We start from the raw sequence: 27,460 nt of genomic DNA on the forward strand, positions 1-27,460 counted from the left end.
CAATATCTTCAAACCTGGGAGCTATGGAAGTTTGCTCAGAGACCTCTAGCACTGCAGGTATGTGAGAAACATACTCTGGAGGGGAAGGTGTAGGAGTCCATTTACAGCCTCAGTCAACTAGCACCTATGCAATTTGGCTCAATCTCAAGCATGAACAATGAGAACTCATATGTGGATAAGGCTGTAGAGGGGGCCATATCTGAAAGAGCCAAGGAAGACACCAAGGAGTACGTTGATGTAAAACAGGGGAGAAAAATACAGGCTGTCAGTTTCAGGCACTGCGAGGGGGAAACTGCAGGCTGCCACAAAATGATTAGTGCTGAGCTGGAGAAATCTGATCCTGCAGGACTGCTCCCTTTGTGCTTGGAATCCAACATTACACTGATTAACATGGTTAGCCTAACAGAGAATACCAGTTAAAATCATGGGCACTCAAAAACTATCTGATGATAGCTGGAGAGGATCACATGGCCAAGTCACTGTAGGTGGCAGCAAGAAGGAACTGAGGGGAAACTGCCTGCATGTGAACATGACCCTCCAGGATGTGACAGTACTAAAAGTCTTCAGAGACTGGGTCACATAAGGGTCTGTGCCATGGTTCTGGACCTGGAAAGTGCTCTACACCTAGAATACGTTCAGGTCAGAAAAAAGTTCCCCAAGCAGAGCACAGAGTCAGATTTTAGACAGGCCCGAAATCTTTGGCCCCAGCAGGGTCCGACTTAATGGCTGCATAAAAAGCCCAGCTCAGCAGCATGTTCGTAAAGTCTTGGCTGGAAAAAAAAAAGAAAGAAAATGGCTAGAAATAAAATTAAACCTCTCAATAGAGAAAACACGACAAGCCTAGAACTAGCAGTAACAGACCTAGGCTTTATCTAGCTCGACAATGGCCTTTTTGTTTGCAAGTTTCAAATTTCCCCTCAAGGTAGCAACATAAAATGATTGTCATAAAAAAAAAAAAAAAAATGGAATCCTGTGTCCCCTAAGAAATGGCAAAAATAAAATTCACAGGTATTACAATTTCAAACAAGCAAACATTCTGATAGACATGTGCAAATATTTAAAGTCCTTTTGTAGTTTTATTACCTTTATCATTTGGCCAGTCCCGGAATATCTGTAGAGGACAGTCATCGTCATCCAGTATGGTTTCTTTCAAACCTTTATCTGAATGTTGGCCACCAGGTGGTAACATTACCTAAGCAAATATAAGTAGATACATTCAGCAAAACATAGATTTAAAAGTGCATCTCAGATAAAACACTCCTTTGGTTCTTAGGTAATGTAGCGAATGGCTAAAATAACTTTCTCTCCTGTAATGTCTAATTGGGGAGCTTGCCCTTACCATCCTCAAGACTTAATTAGTAAGGGTAAACCTCTTCAAAGAAAGTGGAAATCTCTTCTAACAAACTTTTCATAGAAACCGGTGTCCCAAGTCAAAAGATTTCTTCTTGTTCTGATGACAAGCTACCTAGTGGGAAAGGCTGACAGGGGTATCAACATTTCCCCAGTCTATCCAAATAATTTTTTTTTTTTTATATGTGTATGTATGTGTGTGTGTATGTGTGTGAGAGAGAGTGTGTGTGTGAGAGTGTGTGTGTGTGAGAGTGTGTGTGTGTGTGTGTGTGAGTGTGTGTGTGTGAGAGTGTGTGTGTGTGAGAGTGTGTGTGTGTGTGAGTGTGTGTGTGTGTGAGTGTGTGTGTGTGAGAGTGTGTGTGTGTGTGAGTGTGTGTGAGTGTGTGTGTGTGAGAGTGTGTGTGTGTGTGAGAGTGTGTGTGTGAGAGTGTGAGAGAGTGAGAGAGTGAGAGAGTGAGAGAGTGAGAGAGATTCACCGACTGATACAGCTCCTCTCTTAGCCATTGGGTTGTTACTCCACATTTAGGAGAATACTAGGCATTACATGTTATGTAAAACCAGGAACTTTCCAGTTCCGCCCAAGGGGCGGTCCCTTAGGTAACAACCCCCCAGCCTGCCATGCAGTCATCAGTACGTCAACAAACAGTATAACGTAAAGAAAAAAACAGGAGGGGTGGGTGCCTTAAAGAAAAAGGGATTTTACATTGAGTGCGTAAAAATCCTATTTTCTCTTACATTCACCTACTGACACAGCTCCTCTCTTAGCCATTGGGATGTCCCCAAGCAGTGCCAAACAAGGGATGGAAAAACAGCATAAAACTTCATCCACCATGGCAAGTGAGAACTAGTGCAACTTTAACCACAAAAAACATTGCGTGGAAAAACAAAACAAAAAAAACACCACAAAACCAGGGTTCATCGCAACAGGAAGGGACTACCCTCAACAGCACCAAAAACTGTGGTAACTAATGTAACAGTGTATTAACTTAAAAAGGTACTGCGTTTTTACCCCCCCAAAAAAACAGGAAAAATTGCATTCACAATTGCGACTATACAGCTGCCTGCAAAACTTTGCTGTCAAAACAGGCATCAGCAGATGCACCGACGTCTACCTTGTAGAACTTGGTAAATGTGTGGACAGACGCTTGATGTCGGAAGGCGTTCCGATTGCCCTTGTGGAGCGGGCCGTGACCGGAAAGGGGGGTACCTGCCCCTTCAAGGCGTAGGCTTGTACTAAAATCTGTCTGATCCAACTGGAAATGGTGGCTGACGAGACCGCCATGCCTTTCTTTGGACCAGCCACTGAAACAGCGAGTCTGACTTCCGAAAGGGAGCCGTGGCAGAAAAAAAAAAAAAATACACCTTCAGAGCCCGAACCACGTCCAGAGCGTGAAGGGCCACCTCCTTGGGATCTGTCGGCTTGGGACCGGTAGGGCGGCACAGTGGTGTCGTGGTTAGCACTCTAACCTAGCAGTAAAAAAGGGTCACTGCTTTGAATCCCAACCACGACACTACCTGCCTGCATGTTCTCCTAACTCCTTACTAACTATGTAACTATGTTACCACACAGAGATAGTAACACAATGTCCTCATTGATGTGAAACGCTGAGACCACCTTCAGCAGAAAAGACGGTTACGGACGCAACACTACCTTATCCTTATGGATAACCAGATAGGGTGACTTGCAGTCCAAGGCCGCCAGTTCCGAAACCCTCCTGGCCGATGTGATGGCCACTAGAAAGACCACTTTCCGGGAAAGAGTCAACAGGGGAATCTCCCCGATATCTTCAAAAGGCGGTTTTTGAAGCGCCCATAACAGGTTCAGATCCCATGGGGGTAAATGTGGACCCACCGGAGGGACTACATGTTGCACCCCTTGAACAAAAGTACTCACTAGAGCGTGAGACGCTAGGGGTCATTGAAAAAAAGACAGCCAAGGCTGATATTTGCCCACTCAGTGTCTGCAACACAAGTGCTGATGCCAGTACTGGTCGCACGGCTGACCCCACAACCGTAAACAAGGAACAAGCCACTGCCTCAGCCTTCCTGTTCGTGGGTTCCTTAAATGCAGGGGTCCCCTCTAACGGGATCATGGTTACTTTGTTTAATCTGGATACTGGGGGGTCCACGATCAGAGGAGCCGACCACTTTTTGGTAAGGCTCTCCTCAAAAGGGTAGCGCACCTCTATGTATTTGGGGACGGAAAAGGTCCTTTGCTGGCGACCCCATTCCTTGTAAATGAACTTGTCAAAATAAGTCAGATACGGGAACACCTTAGGTGAACAGGCTGGCTTACGGGACCCAAAAGGGAACGCTACATCAGCAGAGGGATCCGCTGGCTCCTGAATCTTCAGGGTATCATGCACAGCTTTGATAAGTGCTCCAACAAATGCTTTGTCGCGCACGGACCCGGCTCACCCTACCCTGTCTGCCATCTGAAGGGGACTTAGGACAGTGATGGTCCCACCCTCCTTACTGCTGCTGGCTGAGGGGCTCTTTCCCGCAAGACTCACCGCCCTGAAAGGTTCTGTGCTGTCCAGCAAATAGTGCATGTGGTCTGTTGGCTCCCAGATGCAGCGGAATCCGCTCTGTGTCAGTTAAAGCTGCTATTAATGGCAATGAAACCGCTCTGCAATGCAAAGGAAATGGCCGCCCAGCGTCCAGCATAAGGACATAAAACACTGGGAAAATGGACGCCGGATACAGGGACACACTAGAGAAAGCTGAAAACGTGCTGAGGCTTCTAGAAAATGGGCGCCAGCATCCAGTATAAGGACAAATCACAGGGAAAATGGCTGCCGAGACACAGGAGAGCATGCTTTCCCTTGACCATACCCAAGATGGCCACTGACACTGTAACAAGGGATAGAGCTAAAAAAAAATGGCAGTGATCAACGCTGCAAAGATCACAGGCACCCCCAGGGACATGAAAAAACAGGACTGAGGGCACAGCCAGCCAGCGCAGCAGATCCCACCCCCCCACCCCCCCCCCAGGTGAGAGCCCCTGCACATGACACGCACACTGCTAGTCAGCCACACACAGCATCCCCCACGGGGGGGAAGAAAAAGGGACAGGGAGAGAAGAGGGAGGTGAGGGACCCCGGAATGCCCAGCTGCTCAGCCCCACCAAGGTATGGAGAACTGTACTTACCAGTCCTGAAGAGCTGGGAGACATTCCATTACAGAGCGCGGAGCTCTGGCCTGCACACGCTCAATGGCCAGGTTGGGGAGACTACAAGGATAAGGGTATCCAGCCTGTCACCCAGCCGGCTGTTGATAGTAGATCACAGGATCTATCATCTTGCGCAAAAAGCCAAGCTTCTGCAGAAAAAAAAAGGGACGGACTGATGGGCCCTTCAGGGTTCCTAGGTCCTTCTCCTTCACTAGGCAAAATAACACTGATGACTGCATGGCAGGCTGGGGGATTGATACCTAAGGGACCGCCTCTTGGTCAGAACTGGAAAGTTCTGTTTTACATAACATGTAATGCCTAGTATTCTCCTAAAGGTGGAGTAACAACCCAATGGGCAAGAGGAGCTGTGTCAGTCGGTGAATTAAATATATATATATATATATATACACATACATACATATATATATATATATATATATATATATACATACATATACATATATACACACACACACACACACACACATATACACATACATATACATACATACATACATACATACACACACATACTTTAAGTATTATCAAACTATGAAATACACCTAATCTTAAACAATTCTATCAATCATCCAAAATCTATGTTAATAGATTCAGGCTGATGTCACACAGATTCTCTTCCTAATGACTTCACAAACCCAATGGGTGCCACTCCTTCACTTCTCCAGACACTGCAGAATTGTGCTTGCTAGCAAGGGAGTAGCAACAAGCAGTGAAAAGTGATTCTACAGGAGAAAATATTTAGTCACCAAATGATCATATCATAGGCTATTTGTTGCCAACAAGGTTGTTCCTCTTACATTAAGATGCACAGAACTTTGTGGCTACAATAAGTGTAAAAAAAAAGGCGTTGCACATGGATGTAATAATTTAGAAAGATTCTGAGCAAAATGTTCTGTAAAGACCCAACATGTGTAAAGGCAGTAAAAGTGTAAAATCTTCATCCTCTTCCAATTGTCAGTTTTGCAATATCAACAAACAAAACCATACTTCATGCTAAAACAAAGTTTGAGAAAGTGTCTCACACAATATTTGATATATAAAATAATTTTAAATAATACAGAAAAAAAATAATGTGCTACGTCAATTCCCTAAAAGAAAAGCATCATGCACACTCTAAAATAGTGTTCACTGCTTCATCTGCCTTTATATATAGGTGCATTTAAAAAAAAAAAAATGAATATCACAAAAAGTTAATTTCAGTAATTCAAATCAAAAAGTGAAACTCGTATATTAGATTCATCACACAGCGCAATATATTTCATCCATTTCTTTCTTTTAATTTTGACGATTATGGCTTATAGCTAGTGAAAACACAAAATTCAGTATCTCAGAAAGCTCATTACATAAGACCAATTTAAAAAAAAAATATATAAAAAAATAAAAGGATTTTTAAAAACAGAAATGTTGGCTTACTGAAAAGTTAGGCATGGCGGCGATCAGCCTGTGGCACTCCTGAATTGTTATGGAAGCCCAGGTTGCTTTGACAGCAGCCTTCAGCTTGTCTGCATTGTTAGGTCTAGTGTCTCATCTTCTTGATAATACCCCACAGATTCTCTATGGTGTTTAGGTCAGGCGAGTTTGCAGGCCAAATCAAGCTCAATGATAATGATGATGATGTTCATAAAACCAGCTATTAGTACTTTTGGCAGTGTGGGTCATGTCCTGCTGGAAAATTAAATTAACATCTCCATAAAGCTGGTCAGCAGAGAGAAGCATGAACTTCTCTAGAATTTTCTGGTAGAGGGCTGCGCTGACTTTGGAATTGATAAAACACAGTGGACCAACACCAGGAGATGACATGGCTTGCTTGGATTCTGTGCCTCTCCCACTCTTCCTCCAGACTCCGAAGTTGTGGCCTGACACAAAGAATGTGACAGTTGTAGCCCATGTCCTGGATATGTCTGTGTGTGATGGCTCTTAAAGCAATGACACTAGTCGTAGTCCACGCCTTGCAAATCGTCCCCAAATTCTTGAATGGCCTTTGCTTCACAATCCTCTCAAAGTTGCAGTTATCCCTGTTGCTTGTGGTGCTTTTTCTACCACACTTTTTCCTTCCACTCAACTTTCCATTAATATGCTTGGATACAGAACCCTGAACAGCCAATTTATTTAGCAATGACCTTTTATGATTTACCCTCCTCGTGGATGGTATCAAATGACTGTCTCCTGGACAACTGTCAGGACAGCAGTTTTCCCCATGATTGTGTAACCTACTTAAAAACAGACAGAGACCATTTAAGGCAGGGTTCACACCGCTGCGGCAGCGAAAACCGGATGTGATTCGCACCGCACTGCAGTGCAAATCGCATCCGATCTCTGTGCAATGCGAGTTCAGCCATACAGATAGTATGGCTAAATTCGCATCGCACCCGCCGCAAACTCACACGGGACCCTTTTTTTGGTCCGCAGCAGAATCGGATCGCATGGGTGTTCACACCACGCGATCCGATTCCTGTCCGAGTTTGCAGATCGCACTGCGATATGCGGACTGATCTGGGGGTGTCATTAACGTTTCACTGACACTCCCAGCAGTCCGCATAGGGCAGTGTGAACTGCCGGCGGGAGGCATGCGATGCGGGAAAACGCAGCGGATTCGCAGTGTTCCCGCATCGCTCCGGTGTGAACCTAGCCTAAAGGCTCAGAAAACCTTTACAGGTGCTTTGAGTTAATTAGCTGATTAGATTATGACACCATGAGTCTATAATATTGAACTTTTTCACAATGTTCTATTTTTCTGGAGATACTGAATTTTGGTTTTCCCTAGCTATAAGCCATAATCAACATTAAAATAAAGAAATGCTTGAAATATATTTGTCTAATCTATATAAGAGAGTTCCATTTTCAGTAATTCTATTCAAAAAGTTTGATATTTTTATTTTATGAGCACCTTTTAAAATATTGTACAAAACCACAATGTGTCACACAGTGAAAAAGAACAAACAAAGTAAGAAGAAAAAAAAATAAATCTCAGAATCTCTCAGTTTCCTGTTAAGTGCCAGTGAAACATAACATCTAAAGCAAAAAGCAACACACACAGACAATATATATATATATATATATATATATATATATATATATATATATATATATATATATATATATATATATATATATATATATATAACACACACACAGCCTTACAAAAGTATTCAACCCCTTGGCTTTTTAACTATTTTGTTACATTACAGCCTTTGGGTCAATGTTTTTTTTTTTTCCCCATCTGAATTGTGATGGATCAGAACACAATAGTCTAAGTCGGTGAAGTAAAATTAGAAAAATATATACCTAAAACTATTTTCAGAAATAAAAAAAATGATGATTGGCACGTGCGTATGTATTTACCCACTTTGTTATGAAGCCCATAAAAAGCTCTGGTGCAACCAATTACCTTCAGAAGTCACATAATTAGTGAAATGATGTCCACTTGTGTGCAATCTAAGTGTCACGTGATCTGTCATTACATATACACACCTGTTTGAAAGGCCCCAGAGGCTTTAACACCTAAGCAAGAGGCACCACTAACCAAACACTGCCATGAAGACCAAGGAACTCTCCAAACAAGTAAGGGACAAGGTTGTTGAGAAGTAGAAATCAGGGCTAGGTTATAAATAAATATCCAAATCTTTGATGATCCCTAGGAGCACCATCAAATCTATCATAACCAAATGCAAAGAACATGGCACAACAGCAAACCTGCCAAGAGAGGTCCACACACCAAAACTCACAGACTGGGCAAGGAGGGCATCAGAGAGGCAGCACCCAAGGTAACCATGGATGAGCTGCAGCGTTCCACAGCAGAGACTGGGGTATCTTTACCATTTCAACCACAACTGCCAGGAAAATTGTTTGGGATGCAAAAAAAACCCACAAATAACTTCAGGTGAAATACAGGACTCGCTGAAAACATGTGGAGTGGCTGTTTCAAGAGGTAGAATAACGAGGCACTTGAAGAAAGATGGGCTGCATGGTCGAGTCACCAGAAGAAAGCCATTACTACGAAAATGCCATAAAGTATCCTGCTTACAATAAGCCAAACAGCACAGAGACAAGCCTCAAACCTTCTGGCACAAAGTAATTTGGAGTGATGAGAGCAAAATTGAGCTTTTTGGCCACAACCATAAATGCTTCATTTGAAGAGGCGTCAACAAGGCCTATGATAATCTGTACACCATTCCTACTGTGAAACACGGAGGTGGATCGCTGATGTTTTGGGGATGTGTGAGCTACAAAAGGCACAGGAAATATGGTCAAAATTGATGGCAAGATGAATACAGTATGTTATCAAAAAATACTGGAGAAACATTTGCATTCATCAGCCAGGAAGATGAGCATGGGACCTACTTGGACATTCCAACATGACAATGATGTAAACTTTTGATCAGGGTCATTTGGGTAGTTTCTGCTGAGATTATGATTTAAAAAGTGAAAAGTGTAAACACAGTTGATTAATAAATGGCTTCAGCCAAACATACATACATTATTTAATATATATATATATATATATATATATATATATATATATATATATATATATATATATATATATCCCTGGACTGCACTGCCTATAGGACACACCTTCCATTTACTACTGACTGTAGTATTGCCACGCTAGCATCCCTTTTTATACCGGTAAAATTACCCACTTGCCGCCCGCCCTATAGCAAATGGACGGCAGCAAAGTGGTTTCATAATCCTGACCGGACGTCATATGACGTGATCAGGATTATGAGCCGCTGCGCGCCCCCGGGGGCGCGCATCGCGGCGATCGTTGTTGCGGGGTGTCAGTCTGACACCCGGCAACTACGATCTCGGTAAAGAGTCTCCGACGGAGACTCTTTACCACGTGATCAGCCGTGTCCAATCACGGCTGATCACAGTGTAAATAGGAAAAGCCGGTGATCGGCTTTTCCTCACTCGCGTCTGTCAGACGCGAGTAGAGGAGAGCCGATCGGCTGCTCCTCTGACAGGGGGGGTCTGTGCTGATCGATTATCAGCACAGCCCCCCCAAGGATGCCCACACTGGACCACCAGGGACGCCACCAGACCACCAGGGATGCCAAGGACAAGGTATGCCACCCTAGACCACCAGGGATTCTAGTCAGTGCCACAATGGATGCCAATCAGTGCCCATAATGGATGCCAATCAGTGCCCACAATGGGCATCACTGATTGGCATGCATTATTGATTGGCACTGATTGGCATCCATTAGTGCAATATATTATAATACAATGCCGCCTATCAGTTCCCATCTGTGCCGCCTATCAGTGCCTACCCATGCCCACCTGTGCCGCCTACCCGTGCCCACCTGTGCCGCCTACCCGTGCCCATCTGTGCCACTTATCCATGCCCATCCATGCCAATCCGTGCCACCTATCAGTGCCCATCCATGTCGCCCATCAGTGCCGCCTATCAGTGCCACATATCGGTGTCCATCAATGCCACGTCATCAGTGCCACTTCATGGGTGCCACCTCATCGGTGGCCATCAGTGCCGCCTTATCATTGCCCATCAGTGTAACCCCATCAGTGCCCATCAGTGCCCATCAGTGAAGGAGAAAACTTACTTATTTGCAAAGTTTTGAAACTGAAACAAAAAAAACCTTTTTTTTTCAAAATTTTCGGTATTTTTTTATTTGTTTAGCAAAAAATAAAAAACGTAGAGGTGATCAAATACCACCAAAAGAAAGCTCTATTTGTGGGAAAAAAAAGATACAAATTTCATTTGCGTACAGTGTAGCATGACCGCGCAATTGTCATTCAAAGTGCGACAGCGCTGAAAGCTCAAAATTGGTCTGGGCAGGAAGGTGTTTAAGTGCCTGGTATTGAAGTGGTTAAAATTCTCGATTGGACTTGAACATTGCTGGAGAATATCAGTCCCTGGTAGTGCAACGGAAGCATACAATCAACTGTGGGTGGCAAGGTACTGTCAAAAGATCTCTGGGATTAAGTTGCGAACTGACACAATGGACTTAATGGACTTGTGTCTTTTTTTTCAACCTCACCTAATATGTAACTATGTAGGTGATGAAAACAAATTCAAAGACTTTATTAATCACCAGAAGGCACAGTGAAGTCAATTATTAAGAAGTGGAAGGTATTTAGTACAACACAGACCCTCCATGGATCAGGACGTCGCTCTAAACTGCATACTCGTAAGCAGTTGCAGGAATTTATGAGTGATCATTGTGTGCATGCGACAATAATATCACAAATTCTCCACAAATGTGACTTGTATGAAAGGGTTGCAAGAAAAAACACCACACGCCATCACAGTGGTCAGATGAGACAAAAATTTAATTATTTGACACCAAGTAATATGTCTGGTGGAAATCCAATATAGCTTACCATCCAAATAACACCATTCCTACAGTAAAGCATGGAAGTGGTTATAGCCTGTAATGGGGGTGTTTTCTCTGCAGAAGGGACTGGATCACTTGTCAGGATAGAAGGAAAAACGGATGGGGCAAAATATCATCAAATTCTTGAGGAAAATCTACAGCCTTCTGCCAGAAAGTTGTCAGTGGGAAAAAGGTTTACCTTCCAACATGACAATGACCCAAAGTACACAGCAAAAATTATCACACAGTGGTCGAAGAAGAAAAAGGTGAATGTCCTTGCATGGCCTATTCAGAGCACGACTTAAACCCCCATTCAAAATCTGTGGAATGACTGTAATACTGCAGTCCACACATGGTCACCATCAAAATGTAATCCAACTTGAGCAGTTCTACAAAGAATACTGGGCAAATATTGCAAAGTCTAGAAGTGCAAAATTAGTACAGACCTATCCCAACAGGCTGTAATTAAAGCATAAGGTGGTTCAACAAAATACAAACAGGGTGATCACGATTGCATCTCAGTAAATATCTTTTTTTCTGACATGCTGGTGTTATATCTTTCACTTGGATGTTATAAGTTGCATTGGGTAAATACAGTTGGATAAAACAAAAACTGTGTGCCTTGATTTCAGGCTGAAAAGCAACAAAATGTGATATTAAAAAAGGGGGGTGACTTTTCTATACACACAATGTGTGTTACAGACTGCCAGTGAAGAATAAATCTTTCCCATGGATGCAACCTTCCATGTGAATCGAACCCAAGCCACCTCAGTGCCACAAGCAAGCGCTTAATAAAACAGAGAGAACCCAAATGCCTGAACGATCACAAACAGCGTATTTATTATTATGTAAAGACGGCTGTACTCTAGTAAGACTCCACGGCTTTCCTTATATATCTGTAGCGGCCATAACCCTTGGCAGGGCAGCCTTAACCTTTGGGCTTACCGGTTAACTCTGCTTGGCTTGTTCTTCCACGTCTAGGGGTCCCCAGGGTTAGTAGCCAACAACTTTAGATGCCGAGACCATAAAAGTCCTTTAGAAAGGTTTTTATTTGCAGGGGTAACACATCCAACAAACACAGTCTCGTATTGGAACAGAGGGCAAGGGTGAAGAAACTCCGGCACCTTGGACTGCTAATCATCAGAAAGTCTCCAATACCACCCAGAGAGTAGCCACTCGCAGCTGGGTGCTTCAAAGCTGAACAAATCTCTAGCCAGAGGTTATGGCAGTCAGTACTTTGATCCGGAACTTGTGAAATCTCTGACCTTGAATAATTGGTAACAGAAAGTGAACAGGAACCTTTTCCTCAGTACCTGGAACGTTCCGATTCCTAGGCAGTACTGGAAAAGCGTGGATCCGTTAGGGTCCTTCACAACCCAGCAACCAACTTCTTGGGATGCCAGCTTGTTGGCCCTCCTCCGAAGAGTACTTCCCCGGTCGCTTAGATGAGCTGTGGTGCCCCTCCAAGCCGAGAGCACACCCGGACGCCTTGAATCCTCCCTTAGTTACTGCACCTCGGACCAGCCGGTTTTGAGACTTGGGAACAGACGGATCCTTACCCCAGACAAGGCGGGTATATTGGGGTTAGCCAACCGAAGCATGTTGAGGAGCAACACACGCTCCCCGTGACCGGGACCCCACGCGGGGCTACCCAGGTCCAGAATCAGGAACAAGCAGCTATGGCCTCACCAACGAAACCGGAACACGTGACTTCAACAGCTTAAGTACCCTTCCCCAGACTCCTCAGTGGGGCCAGACGCACCCACTGATTGGCTCCGGGAAGGCCGATACCTAAAGCGTCCAACCAGGCCTGGATCTGAGCCCGTCATGTGCACTTAACTGTACACATGACCAGGCAGAACTCTAGTACAGCCCAGCCAAACTAATGTCAAAGTTAAACCTACATAATTAACCCTCAGAACACCTTTACTGTGCTGAGGCAAAAACTAAATTTGTACATGACAGACACCTTGTCCAAAGTGTCATCGCTACATTTCCATTACATGAAGCAAGCATAAAAACCAGGAATGCTCTCCATCGTGTAAATCAAATAAAACCATATATTTATAAGCTTAAATCACTCAAACGCATTATGTAGAAATAGCAATATTCAATTAAAAGAACCCAAATCCCAATCAGAAATGTACAGGAGTGTGTGGTAATGTTATGTCTGACTCTACCAAACGCGTTTAATCAGATGTGACATCAGAAAGCGGACTTGGGTCATGAGGTGAATAGGCAAAGCAGTGTAGTCTTACATGGATACAGCTGTCTTCACAACATAACTGTGCTGTTTGTGAACACTTGGGCCCCTTTCACATGTGTATAGACTCTGGCGGATTACAGTTCCGTCTATGCTCAATGTGCAGCTCTGCTCTCCTCTATGGGGGGATCGGATGAAAACAGACCGCCTGTCCATTTTCATCAAATCTGATAGACGGGATGGAACATAGGGTTTTCATCCATCTGGATTGGAGCGGATTGGATGTCAGTGGACATGTCACCGCTGACATCCGTTGACCCATAGAAATGTATGAGGCATCCGTTCAGGTCCGCCTAAAATAAAAAATGACAGGTGGAACTAAACGGTCCACCAGTGTGAAAGGGGCATTAGGCATTCGGGGTCATTCCCTTTTGATAGGTGCTCACTTGGAAAAATGCATCCATGGAAAAGATTTGATCTTCACTGGCACATATTGGGACTTTTTTTATTGTTTAGACATATTTAACTGACTGATTTTTGCAAATGATTTTTTTACTTTGTACTTTTTTCTATGTGTGTAAAACCGTTTGTATACAATATTTATATGAAGATGGATAAAGTAGTGAACACTGCTTATATTGAGTGCGCATTATACATTATTTTAGTTCAATGTTGCAATATATGCACGTAAAATTACTGCAATCAATCAGGTTTTTTTACAGCTCTATATTTTTACTGATCTTTACACAGCTGTGTGCATTGTACTGTAGGCAACAATGTATCGGTGTTCAGCTAAAAAAAAAAAAAAAAGTAAAAAACACCACGATTTTTACTTATGTACATGAGGGCCTAAAGTGACCTAGATAGGTTCATAAGTTACGAAGTTAAGAAACAGAACCATAATGGTAGGCACATAACATGAAAAAAAGTTTACTAGTTAGAATACACAAAATAGAAATATGATATATATGCATGATATAAATAGAGTAAAATACTACAACAGCATATCCTCACCCTGGCAATGCAGAAATCCCTGGGATTTTCTTTCTCCATACCATATTTCTCCAGTGCTTCAATAACGGCAAAATCTGCTGTATCGTTTGTCGACAACAAGATAGTTTTGTATGGAATGTTTGGCTTTAAGCTGTCAGCATAAATTCTCAATGTCCCACCTAAAATAAAACATTAGCACTAGGATCAAATGAAAATGTAAAAAGATAGAAGCCTCTAATATGCAATTTTTTGAGCCATTTAAATGTTTTCACGTACATCTGCCTGTCACCGGGTCAGTAGGAGAGAAAAGCGGGTCCTTTCGCATGCACAGTAGCGTACCTGGCATGAAGCCGTAACGCTACACTACTGGACACTCTTAATCGCAATGGTGGCGGCAGCACCCAACAGCTCATGGCAACATCAGCTGCGGTGCAGACATCGCTGGACACCAGGACAGGTAATTAACCTTTTGTTAAAAGCCAGCAGCTGCAGTATGTGTAGCTGCTGGCTTTTCATTTTTTGCTGACCGCTGCACGCCGATATACGTTGGCACAAAGGGAGTGGTGGGCAAATGGGCGTACCTGTACATCCCATTTAATTGGGGGGAGTTAGTGGGCGTGCGCCCGCTGTGTACAGTGGGACCGGTGGACTCTATGCCCGCCGATCATGTCTCAGAGCCGCAGAACGGGGAAATGCCTATGTAAACAAGGCATTTCGCTGTTCTGCCTTACGACATGACAGGGATCACTGCTCCCTGTCATTGGGAGCAGTGATCACTGTCATGTGAATTGTAGCCCACTGCCCCGTAGTTAGAATCACTCCCTAGGACACACTTTACCCCTTCATCAGCCCCTAGTGGTTAACCCCTTCCCTGCCAATGTCATTTATACAGTACCAAAAATAGAGAGAAAGTTCTCCCAAGAGGGCCAATTAGGACACTAGGATTGATTTAATGATTTATAGAAAACACGCACAACCATTTAATCAAAAAATACCTGACGTGTACATCAAAGATAGATTTAAAAAAGACAACGTTGTGTTAAAAATGGGTAACGCAGCTGTGCATGCACCAGACACTCACTCATACGCACAAAGTGATCATCTGGAGTCTTTTGGGATAAATTTAACAGGAATACAGTCCTCTGGATGAATTGATAATTGCTTAGCCCTAGGCGGCTTGTAATTGCTAATTACATGTGTTAGAGCTGCACGATTCTGGCTAAAATGAGAATCACGATTTTTTTGCTTAGAAGGTAGATCTCGAGTCTCTCATGATTCTTATGGCGTAACAGCATCTTTCACATTAACAAAAAAAATTGGACTAACTTTACTGTTTCGTTGTTTTTTATTCATTGAAGTGTATTTTTTCCCCAAAAATTGCGTTTGAAAGACCGCTGGGCAAATACAGAGCGAGAAAATATTGCAGCAATTGACATTTAATTCCCTAGGGTCGCTACTAAAATATATATGTTTGGGGGGTTTAAGTGGTTAAACTTCCTGCATTTACAGTTGTTTAAAAACTTGGCAGAGTGCCTGGATTTTTTTCTTTTACACACAGAACGTTCCCTTCGATCTAAGTGCTCATGCACATGGACATTTTAAAAAACTGGCTGCAAAGCTAGCTCCGAAGCCTGGAAAAATCGGCGTTAAAAAACGCGATTTTTACCACGTTTTGCATTGGCGTTTTTGCGCGTTAGCGTTAAGTAGCGTTTTTTAAATAAACACATCTCTTGGCTATAGCACTTAGATAACAAAGAAAATATGTTCCGCGTTATGCGCGTTTGTGCGCGTTTTTTACAGCTCTAGCTCTGTGCCACGGAACGCACTGGTCCTGGGGTTTTTTTACAGCTTAAAAACGCCTATGCCATTTGCAGCTCAAAAACGTCTAGGTGGGCATGAAGCCATAGACTAACATGGACAGGTGTTTTTAAGCTGCAAAAAACGCTCCAAAAAACGGCTGTAAAAACGTCCGTGTGCATGAGGCCTAAGAAGAAAGAGTTACAATTTTTCATTTTAAAAACTTGGTAGACTGACTGGATGTTTTCTTTTGACAGCCGAGTGAGCAGATAAATCGCTCCACTTGTTATATGAAAGAATCGGCAAACTCTGTAATAAAGATTGTCAGAGGGGTTGAATCGAGATCACAATTTTTTAACGCTTAATTGTGCAGCTCTAACGTGCATTAACAGATGCAGTATTTAGTATTTGTGGTGTTTGAGCAAGGTGATCAACACCTGGTCGCCCTACAATCTTGTGCAGGGTACCATCGAAGTACTGTCCTAAACAGTGTGGTAAAGATATAAGTCCCTTCAGTACAGATTTGTGACTGGCCTGGTTTGTCAACTGAGACACAGAGAGTAGGATCTGGAAACAGGTATAATCAAGGAACAAACTAGCACAGTATTATTTCTTCCAATAAGCAATGCACATATAGCTCCATAGCAAAGCAAGAAGGAGGGGATTGGGAGGGATAACCGGAGCAAGGCGCCACAGCTGGTTTAAATGCTAGGTCCAAGACACTCTCACCACATCCTGCACTTCAGCCACTTTCATCTGCCTCTACCCATGCTTTCAGATCCAATCTCATTCAGTAGACAAAATCCAGTTGCTAGGAATGCAATTTTGCTGTGCAGGGATTGCAGCTGCAGTATAGTCCCTGTCCATAAAGTGCTTAATAGAGGCGCTCCAACAGGGTTCCTAGCACATTGAATAGCCGGCTCTTATTCAGGCTCTGTCTCACTAACCTAGCTCATGCTGCAAGCCAACGATCTCCCGGGCAACGTGCTGACGTGAGTCTGACACATTTCGCTAGCCAATCAGACGCTAGCTTCCTTAGAGCTGGGAGGAGTTTTGGGAAGGTGACTTTAATAGCCATAAGATTAATCGATGTAAGGCCAACATTCAGCCACAAGATGTCCACACTTCCTCTCATACATAACTTTCAGCAAGGAACTACTTGAGTGAATAGACATTTGTTGTTTTTTGCCAAACAGGGGGAAAAAGAAAAATGAACCAGAATGGACATAGACAGCTGACTAATGACACTGAGGCAAAGTGCAGCTGTTTATCCAGTTCCTTGAACATTATTTTGCCAAAAAGCACTGTAAATTGCACTCAGTGTTCAAGCCTGACGGTCTAATCGAATTTAAATAATACGTCCACATTTTCTCTTTCTGTAAGAGAATGGTGTCAAAATCCCTTCTTCTAAGAGGTAAATTAAGCATGAAATTCCCTTAATTTCGAACCCCTTAGGGTCACCATCATGAAATTGTGCAAAATGTAACAAAATTGGGCGATCATCATCTTTTTCTCTTTATACCACTGATGTGTTCACCAATTCTAATGAGGAGTTCATGTTTGGTTTTACCAAAACGCCATTACTAATAAATAAAAAAAAAAAAAAATGTATAATAAAAATGCCATAAAACTATCCCCTATTTTGTAGATGCTATAACTTTGGTGCAAACCAATATATGCTTATTGCAATAAATTTTTACCAAAAAGATGTAGAAGAATACATATAGGCCTAAACTGAGGAAATTTTTATTATATATATATATATATATATATATATATATATATATATATATAATTTGGGGGATATTTAGAGCAAAAAGTAAAATACTGTTTTTTTTTCAAAACTGTTGCTCTTTTGTTTATAGCGCAAAAAAATGTAAAAATAAAAAAAATCGCAGAGGTGATCAAATACCACCGAAAGAAAGCTCTCTTTGTGGGGGGGGGGGGGGCAGGACATCAATTTAGTTTGGGTGCAATGCCGCGTGACTGCGCAATTGTCAGTTAAAACGACAGTGGCGAATCGCAAAAAGTGCTCTGGTCAGGAAGGGAGTAAAATCTTCTGGGCTGAAGCGGTTGAAAGCGCATGGTTCAACAAAGACTGAACCAAGTTGCAGAACACACTGTACACATGCCACAGTCATTGAAGCAACAAAAATGACTGCCAAAACAAGAATTTTAGACACACGTGAAGCTTAAAACAAAAGATTTAAAAAATAAACTCATTACATGTGCATTTGTGTACGCAAGAGAGACAAAAATCGAACACTTTGATGCTACCTTTATATTGAGAATTGTAATGCCTGTGCATATTCATGACTTTGGTTTACCATGTTACATGTTCCCAAACACCCTTCCTGTAAGCTTTACTGTTAAAGCTTACAAGAAGGCTGTTAGGGAACATGTAACATAGTGAATCGAAGTCGTGAATTGATGGGAGAAATAAAATGTCTCCATATAATTTAGAAGAATGCCCTGGCATTGGTAGTGGCAAGCAAGCTTTTTTATCAGGGCTTAGTGGAAAAAATGCCCTAGTGTTAGTCAACATTCTTCCTCCCAATAACTAGTGAAGCTGGATCATTCTTCTCGGTGTTCATTTTCAGGGAAAGGGAAAAAAAATGCCCAGCATCGGTGGTCAGTGAGCAAAAACTGCCCTAGCATTGGCTGTTGTAAATAACTACAACCATGGAGGTTTTGAGGATCAATAGGAAAGAGCAAGAACAATAAAACAGCTTGCCTTGCACAGGGACAGCTTGACTGGACATTTAACCATGCACTGAAAAAAAAAAAAAAGTCAAAACAGCTGGAAGGCTTGAATCACAAATGACAGCTCCTCACATAGGCATATTAACCACTTACAGACCGGACCATTTTGCTGGTCAAAGACCAGACCCCTTTTTTTCGGCACTGCGTCGCTTTAACTGACATTTGCACGGCCGTGCGAAATGGCTCCCAAACAAAATTGACATCCTTTTTTTCCCCACAAATAGAGCTTTCTTTTGGTGGTATTTGATCACCTCTGCGGTTTTTATTTTTTGCGCTATAAACAAAAATAGATAATAAATATCCCCCCAAAAAAAAATATATTTTATATAAAAACTTTCCCTCCGTTTAGGCCGATACGTATTCTTCTACATATTTTTGGTAAAAAAAAAAATAAAATAAAATCGCAATAAGCGATTATTGATTGGTTTGCGCAAAAGTTATAGCATTTACAAAATAGGGATAGTTTTATGGCATTTTTATTAATAATTTGTTCTTATTTTTTTTTTTTTTTACTAGTAATGGCGGTGATCAGCAATTTTTATTGTGACTCCCACATTATGGCAGACACATCGGACATTTTTGGGACCATTGTCATTTCTACAGTAATCACTGCTATATAAATGCAGAGATTCCTGTGTAAATGACACTGGCAGTGAAGGGGTTAACCAGTGGGTGGCAGTGTAGGGGTTAAGTGTTCCTAGGGATGTGTTGCTAACTGTGGGGGGGTTGGGCTTTCATTTAGTGAACACTGATCTCTGCTCCAATCACATGGAGCAGAGATCAGCGTCACTAGTTGCTAGGCAGAATGGAGAAATGCTGTTTACACGGCATTACCTCCATTCAGCCGTCCCGTGAGACGATTGCGGGTATGTCCGCGGCGATGGAGTCCGCGGGACCCGTGGCCGGACTCACGGGGGTCCCGACCGGCACGAAAGCGTGCCGCCAGCGGCGCGCTCGCGATGGCAGGGTGGCATTGAAGATTGGACGTACCTGTACGCCAATATGCCTGCCCGTGCCATTCTGCCGACGTACATCGGCGTGCGCTGGTCGGGAACCGGTTAAGCACAGCAGTTCCAACCACTCCTCTCACCATACACACTATTCTCCCAGTCTTTATCACGGTAGCTGTATGAAGGTAACCAGCAGTTTTAGCTTCTCAGAAAGCAAAAAGGTATATTACATCAAAGTTAAAAATATTTTTTTTAACATGATAATCAATTTAGTGTTCTTATAGGTTTTGTACATCACAGACCCCAACCACAGTACTATGCCAAATAAAAGAAGGATCATAGTGGAATGTTTAATTTCCTCTGTCCCTGCCCAAAAAATAAGCTTTTGGTGATTGCTCAATTATTCAGACCCAAAACTTAAATTTTCAATACTCAATTATAGTAATAAAAACACAATGGTACAGTTAGTCTTATGTTTAGTCACCAGAGTCTGGCCGGCCATCTGAGCTTCGAAACTCCTGCATCCTCTTCTCTAGTTTCTGCTGTCTTCTTCGCTTCATGACTACTTCGGGATTGGATATTGTGCGGGTAAAGCTGGTTTCTGGCATGTCTTTGTAAACTTCTGCAGCTAGGCGTGAATTTTCACTACGAAAAAAGAAGAAAAACTGAATTCCATTTTCTGAGTACAACCCTTAACATACATAAATTAAAGGAATCATTAAAAAAATAATAAAATAAAATAATAAATAAATTAATATGTCCATGAAACGAAACTGAACTGGATAGACATAGGTTTAGAGATGCACCGATACTTTTTTTGTAGTACTCGCTGATACCAATTACCGATACCTACCATGAAAACTTATTTACAAATTAAATTGATTCATTTTTTTGCACTTTTTCAATGTGAACCCTACATAGGATGCACAGAGATACACAAGGTTATGTAAAAAGTGCCAATGACATACACCAATGATAGTAAATGCAGTGATTAATAGTTAAACTAGGAGTTTGTTCCGTTTAAACCATCCTCCCCTCCCTACTGTTTTTATTTAAGTTTATTCATTTTCCCTTGGCCACTGCCACAATATTGTGTCCTTGATCCTGTAGCCTCCTGGCATACATCCCTGGGAAGCTGAGGACCAGGATCATAAAGTGGCCACAAGGCAGCCCCAGCACATTAGGAGCTAGATGTCTGAACCTGGAAGAGGTAGCCAGCCAAAGAAAACAAGGATAATGGCATGGGACCCAGTCAATGCCACCTGAACAGCAGATAGCAGAAGGACAACACTTGATGTGCAAGTATGTGTTTTGAAGTTAATCCAGGAATACAAAAAGATGGGCAATTTTTTCCATTGTTTTTACAAAATTTAGAAAGGACCACGGCTATGGAACGCTCTACCGACCTACACCCGCATGGAAGAAAACCATCAGGCCTTCAGGAAAAAAACTCAAGACCTACCTCTTCTAAGAAGCTTGACAACAAAGCACGAACACAGCGCATTGAGGCGATTCAGTTCGCATTGTAGCGCTATACAAATTATTATTCATTCATTCATTCAGTTCATTGATCAAGGAAGGAGTGTAAACCAACTGTAATGCTGAGGGGAAGCAAAGCAGAAGTCAATCGTGAATCATAACAGAATTCTAACTGAACATATATATTGGCTGCAAGTGAAGAAGACTGAGTAAGGACTGATGACTGACAGAAGAGAGGGAGAAAAAACGATTGTCGTGGAAGAGTAGAGGAAAGAATTTGTTCAGGTTTCGCTGAGAGAGGGTGCCAAGGAACTGATCATGGGTGAAAAATATGAGGATGAGAGGAAGTTGACCCTTGAAGGGACTGAGCAGTAATGTATTAAGTTCTATTTTCCTCTCTCCTGGAGAGAAGAATGGCAGTTCATACCCTTTCCTATAACATGTGAAGACTTTGGGGGTTATTTACGAAAAAGGCAAATCCACTTTGCACTGCAAGTGCACTTGGAAGTGCAGTCGCTCTAAATCTAAGGGGTAGATTTGAAATGAGGGTAAGTTGTGCTGATTTTATCATCCAATCATGCGCAAGCTAAAATGCTGTTTTTTATTACCCTTGCGTGTCCCCCTCGGATCTACGACGACTGCACTTCCAAGTGCAACTGCAGCGCAAAGTGCATTTTCCTTTAGTAAATAACACCCATAGCATGACAATTTTTTTTTTGTAGCCAATAAGCATATAGGAACACAGTGTAATTTAAAAAAAAAAAAATTTTTGTTTACTAGCTGGTAAGTTTGATTAGGATTATATGATGTTTTGGTTTGCTTTGTACAAAGCCCTTCCATGTGCACCTTACTCAAAATCTAGTTATAAATTGGGGTGGGTGCCATGTTTGTTTTACTTGATGGATAAGCCACATGGGCACATTTAATACCCTCAGCTGCTTTGTGCTCCAATTGGCTTTTGGTGTGTCATTGTGCCTTAAAAGAGGAATGGGCTCCCTCCAGGTATACCTGCCTTAACATATCCATTGTTATATGCAGTTAGGGGCCTCTAGCATGGCTATCATTTGAGGTCGACCGATATGGGTTTTTCTCTGGCCGATGGCGATGCCGATATTTAGAAATCGTGGCAGCCGATGGCCGATATATGATGCCGATTTTTTTGGGCCGATAGGTTAGGCCGTTTTTTTTTTCCCTCCCCCCCCCTTCATCTCATAAAATCAATTTGGGCAAAAAATAGCGCCTGTAAATTGCCTTCAAAACGACTCCCCTGCAGTCTGTGTGAAAGCCCAAGTGCTTTCACAATGAGGAGATGCGCTGGCAGGACATTAGAAAAAAAAAAAATCCTGCATGCAGCATCTTTGGAGCGGTGTAAACCGCTCCTCCACCACTCCTGCCAATTGAAATGAATGGTCACTACTGCTGAAGCACATGCAATGCGATTTTGCAGCAGTGCTTCACTGCCCCGCTAGCAGCCGAATAGCGGGGCTAAAATGACGGTAAATCACTGCTAAAACTTGCAGCGTTTTACCGTCAACGCCTGCCCGATCCAGTGTGAAAGCAGCCTTAATAAGTGATGCAGAAAATTTCTTACACATTTATTAAACAAAACAAACCTCCAATCAGTTCACTTGTATTTATAATTTAGATAAAAAAAAAAAAACTATTTATTAAATACACAAAAACAGGTACTCCAAAACTTTTGGACGAAAAAAAACAAAAAAAAAAAAACAAAAGGGCTAACTTGCGTTTGAAAAAAATTTAAAGACCTCTGTGCAAATACTGCGTCCCATAAAATATTGCAACAACCGCCATTTCATTCCCTAGGGCAGTAATGGCAAACCTTGGCACCCCAGATGTTTTGGAACTACATTTCCCATGATGCTCAACTACACTGCTGAGTGCCTGAGCATCATGGGAAATGTAGTTCCAAAACATCTGGGGTGCCGAGGTTCACCATCACTGCCCTAGGGTCTCTGCTAAAAAAAAATATATACATTTTTGGGGCTTCTGAGTGATTTTCTAGCAGAAAATACAGGATTTTTACTTGTAAGAAACAAGTGTCAGAAAAGATTTAGTCTTTTAAAAGGTTAAACTGAGAACTACTACACAGGGAGTTCAGCCCATTGAAGAAGAAACATTGTACCTCTTTGATATTTTCTTGGCAGCCTGCCCAGAGAGGAGGAAAGTCCTTCACTGATGTCTTCAGGCAACTTACATTGACTTCTATTACAGAAGTCTTTTGCAAGTTGCTCTGAACATGTAATCGGCTTTTTTATCAGCACAATCAGCCGATGCTGATTAAAAAATGCCAAATATCGGTCGACCTCTAGCTATCATTGTAATGTAATATTATATATCCATGTTCACATTGCTGTATTATGACATATGTATTTTTGCCTCATGACCAGCGCTCATATTTTAACGTTAACAAGAGTTTCTAGTTTCTCTCAATAAAGACCCTTTTATACACTCAACTGATATTTTTTCTGCTTAAAAACCCCATGAGGGAACTCCTCCAGTTGGAGCGTGCAGCTACCCGTTTCTCACTTTAGTGTCATTTTCCATTATATTGTTATATACAGTATGCTTTAATATGGAGACTCTCAGACTAGATTTAGGACTGCATCAGAGGGGTCTTGAAAGGCAGTGCATTTTCCATATAGATTTGCAAATGTTGTGCAACTGAAAAACCTATGGGAGCATGGTAGCGAAGTTTGTTTGCATGTCCACCTGCAAGTACTAGGGTTGTCGGTTTGAAACCCAGCCTACCTGCCTGAAGTTCACAAACAGTTTGCAGAAAATATACTGTGGACTAACGCAGTAAAGGTGCCAAAGAACAATGTTTGGATGAGAAATGTAGTGCAGATAGAGGAGCTGGCAGAAAACAGTGTGGTGGAGTGGGCAGCCACAAAACCGTGTCGGTTTTAAGAAGGTGGGGGGGGGGGGGGGGTCTTTGGCACAAAAAAAAACTGTTTAATGGGGATGGTGCTGCCATAGGCTCTATGTAGTACAGAGAATATGGGGAAAGACGCCATAAAATGTACTGTGTACAATAGGAGGTAAGCTGTCAAGAGAACAAAATAGTTGAATGTGTGTGCCAGATAACATAGCGCTGACCCTGGAAGGGCGATCAGAGAATATAATATGGAAGTGGAGGAGATGTCAGAGTGTAGAGCAGACATTGTAGAGCTGTGATAGAAGCTATTAGAGACGCTGGAAGTTGCAATATACACAACTTTGAGGGAACAACAAGAGGAATTTACAAGGACTGGAGGAGACAGAACGTGAAGCAGTTGCCCATGGCAAACAATCAGCTTCTAGCTTTCATTCTGAAAGCTTAGCTGAACAACCTGAATCTTAGACTGCTACCTGACCCTCTGCTTTGGGCTAGTTTTGTTATCAAAACATTGGAGGATGTGTTTTCTGCAAGCTCTCTGCTCCCCTTTAGGGACCTCTCCAAATTTGGGCTCTCTATATGAACAAATTTCCGATACTTCCAGTTGCGGCATGTGGCGCTTTCCCAATTTTTCCAGTATCCCCTCGGCTAGCTAACAACCCCATTGAGGACCTTCTAGCTCAGGGTTCACTGCCTAAACCTCTCTTCTCTCTATCGTGCATTTCTCTGTGTAGATTCCCCCAAAATGGAGGCTCTTTGGGAGACTTGGAAGGCAGATATCCCCTCTGGACAGGAAGGACTGGGAAGAATGTTGAGGTCAGCTCCAAATTAATGATTCCCTATAGGGACAAGCTGGTTCAGGTGAAGTTCCTACATAAAGGTATATTACACTTCTCAGAGATTGCACAATATATACCCTAAAATGTCTCCAGACTGCCCCTAGTGCCAGTCCGTACATATTACCACACTTTATGGCATTGCCTGAAGGTAGCACCCTTTTGGGAAGAGGTGTTTGCAGTTATCAACCTCTGTCTTCAGTTGACCCTTCCGGTCTCCCCAGAACTAGCATTGCTCAGTACTCCGGATAATGCCACGATGTACTAAAATGTTAATCTCTTATTTGAAAGGGTTTGGCAGCTGTGGCTGGCCCAGGGAGAGACCTCTTTTGGTGGTTACATGTTCTACTGGGTTTTGCTATAACTGTGGTCTTCTATTCTACTAGGTCCTTGGGAAGCAGTTTTTTTTTTTTTTTTTTTTTTTTTTTTTTATACATCACATGCTCTTTGTGAGTGGTTTCACTGCCAATTACGTTCCCTTCTGGTCCTTTATGTACTCTGTACCCATGGCAAGTTTGTTACTCAAGGAACATTCTGATTGTTAAAAAGAACAAGCTGAAGCTAGAATTGGATTATTATGCACAGTAGCCTAACTGTATACATCGAGTCCCTCCCCTGTGGTAGGGTAACAGATATGCAAAACTTTAAAATGTCTTATCCAGGGTGTGTGCACTATCAAGAGAAAAATGTGAGTGCAGGGGATCAGTCAGTGTTGATTTCGCCTCCTCACTACCTGCTTTAACCATTGCATTGCTATGCTTAGGTGGGCGGTCGGAGGGGCTGCTCTATCCACATCTTGGCCTCATGAACAAGCCCTTAACCACTAACCACCCCGGACCATTTGGCTGGCCAAAGACCAGAGCGTTTTTTTGCAATTCGGCACTGCGTCGCTTTAACGGACAAGCGCGGTTGTGCAACATGGCTCCCAAACAAAATTGACCTCCTTTTTTCTCCACAAATAGAGATTTCTTTTGGTGGTATTTGAACACTTCAGTGGTTTTTATTTTTTGCGCTATAAAATAAAGAAATTTTTTTTTTTTAAAAAGCGACAATTTTGAAAAAAAAAAAAATGCAATATTTTTTACTTTTTGCTATAATAAATAACCCCAAAAAATATCTAAAACCTTTTTTTCCCTTAGTTTAGGCCGATACAACAAATTCTTTTACATATTTTTGGTAAAAAAAAAAAAAAATAACCCAAAATTAACTGCACCACACGCCAATGTTTATAGTGACAAACATGCAGCCTGCCAGCATTCTGCATACTGCCCTCTGTCTGTGGTGTCGGTAAGGTTGGTTGCAGGTAAGGTTGCAGTTTTTATAACGTCTTCAAGAGAGCCGGTGTCTTGCAAATAACGTCCTCCATCCGACGGTGTCCACTGCGTACTGCACATGCGCAATACACAGCAACACAGATTCCGAAAATTGCAGAGGATGAACGGCGCCTGTGCTGTGAGTCCAGGTTCTATCCCCACTATCCAAGTGGACATAGAGTAGGAATAAAAAAAGAGCAGAGCTCACAACCCTATGTCCGCTTGGATGGTGGGGCTACAACCTCCACTCACGGTGCAGGCGCCGTTCAGCTTCGGAGATTTTCCGAAGCTTCGTCTGCTCCGTACGCATGTACGCAGTACGGTCCAGACACTATTTGATGGCTAGACACTATACGGCAGAACACCTGCCCTGCTATCGCCTCCTTACTAGTGCTCTCAATAGCCATCTGTAGAAATAACACTCATTGACTGCAGCAGCTGTGAGCAGCCAGCCAGGGAGGCAGCTCCCTGTGTAAACACAGCTCCCCCAGAACTTTGCCTTGCCATTGTGCTGTTATTGTGTGGATGTCCAAATTTCCTCTTTCAGCTCACTGATGAAATGATTTGATCAATGTCTTTGGGCTGCCGATGCAAATTTTGCATGGGTACCCAAACTAGATAATTAAGTAGCTGGAAGAAATTTGGAGAGAAGCTTGCTGTGCAGAATCATCTGTGGATGGTGAAGACCATATGGCACACACCATAAAGCACAAATAACCTTGAGGTGTGGTAATGCACAAGTCTGAATGAGCACCAACTTTCTTCTCTCCTGTAATTGCAAAATGAATGGCAACGCAATGCACCACATAGCCAACTACTGTGCACTGCAATGCATATTTGCAAAGCTGGCCTTAAATTAGATTCTGTATTGAGGCGACTTTTACCATGCATTGCTGCAACATAAAAGAAAGGCACTTAAAGGTGCATAGAGTGCACATTACAAACACCTGCAAATTTTGGTCCACCACAGTGCAGAGATATGAACCAGGTTTGGTGTACAACCTTGAAAAAAATTGTGCGGCTCCAATTTTTTGTGCACTGAGGTGCTATCAATCCGAATAGATGCCGCTGTATGGTCCTTTTTCAAGAGCCACACTTTATCTCTCTATATTGGCAAAGTTAACTCCCCTTTGTTTAGAAAAAAATCATTCCCCTATGGGTGAACTATTTACATTGCAGGGATTTTTAAGAAACTCTGTTTCAGATTCCAACCTTTTGTTATGCTGAAGAAATAGCTGTATGTTTCTCTGTCCGTGTGCTCAGTGATCTAATAGGAGTGATTTTCTGATTATCCATCAGCTGCTGCATGAGGAAAGGAGCGGGGTCTGGGTCCCTTTAAATGTGATATG

At 42.4% G+C, this 27,460-nt stretch overlaps 1 protein-coding gene across 22 annotated transcripts in view; it reads right to left on the reverse strand.

Moving 5' to 3' along the window:
- AFDN (afadin, adherens junction formation factor) overlaps nt 1-27,460 on the reverse strand; it is a 346,736-nt gene that overhangs the window by 201,913 nt on the left and 117,363 nt on the right. For all 22 annotated transcript variants that reach the window (XM_077486594.1, XM_077486591.1, XM_077486597.1 and 19 more), the window contains exons 5-7: nt 20,072-20,232; nt 14,099-14,256; nt 1,084-1,192 (exon numbers count right to left, since the gene is read on the reverse strand). In XM_077486594.1, the coding sequence (XP_077342720.1) occupies nt 1,084-1,192; nt 14,099-14,256; nt 20,072-20,232 (428 nt within the window). The remainder of the gene's footprint in view (nt 1-1,083; nt 1,193-14,098; nt 14,257-20,071; nt 20,233-27,460) is intronic.

The sequence above is a fragment of the Lithobates pipiens genome, unplaced genomic scaffold (assembly GCF_037356315.1).
Source record: "Lithobates pipiens isolate NorthernLeopardFrog02 unplaced genomic scaffold, aLitPip1_a1.2 Scaffold_18, whole genome shotgun sequence".
Taxonomy (NCBI): Eukaryota; Metazoa; Chordata; class Amphibia; order Anura; family Ranidae; genus Lithobates; species Lithobates pipiens.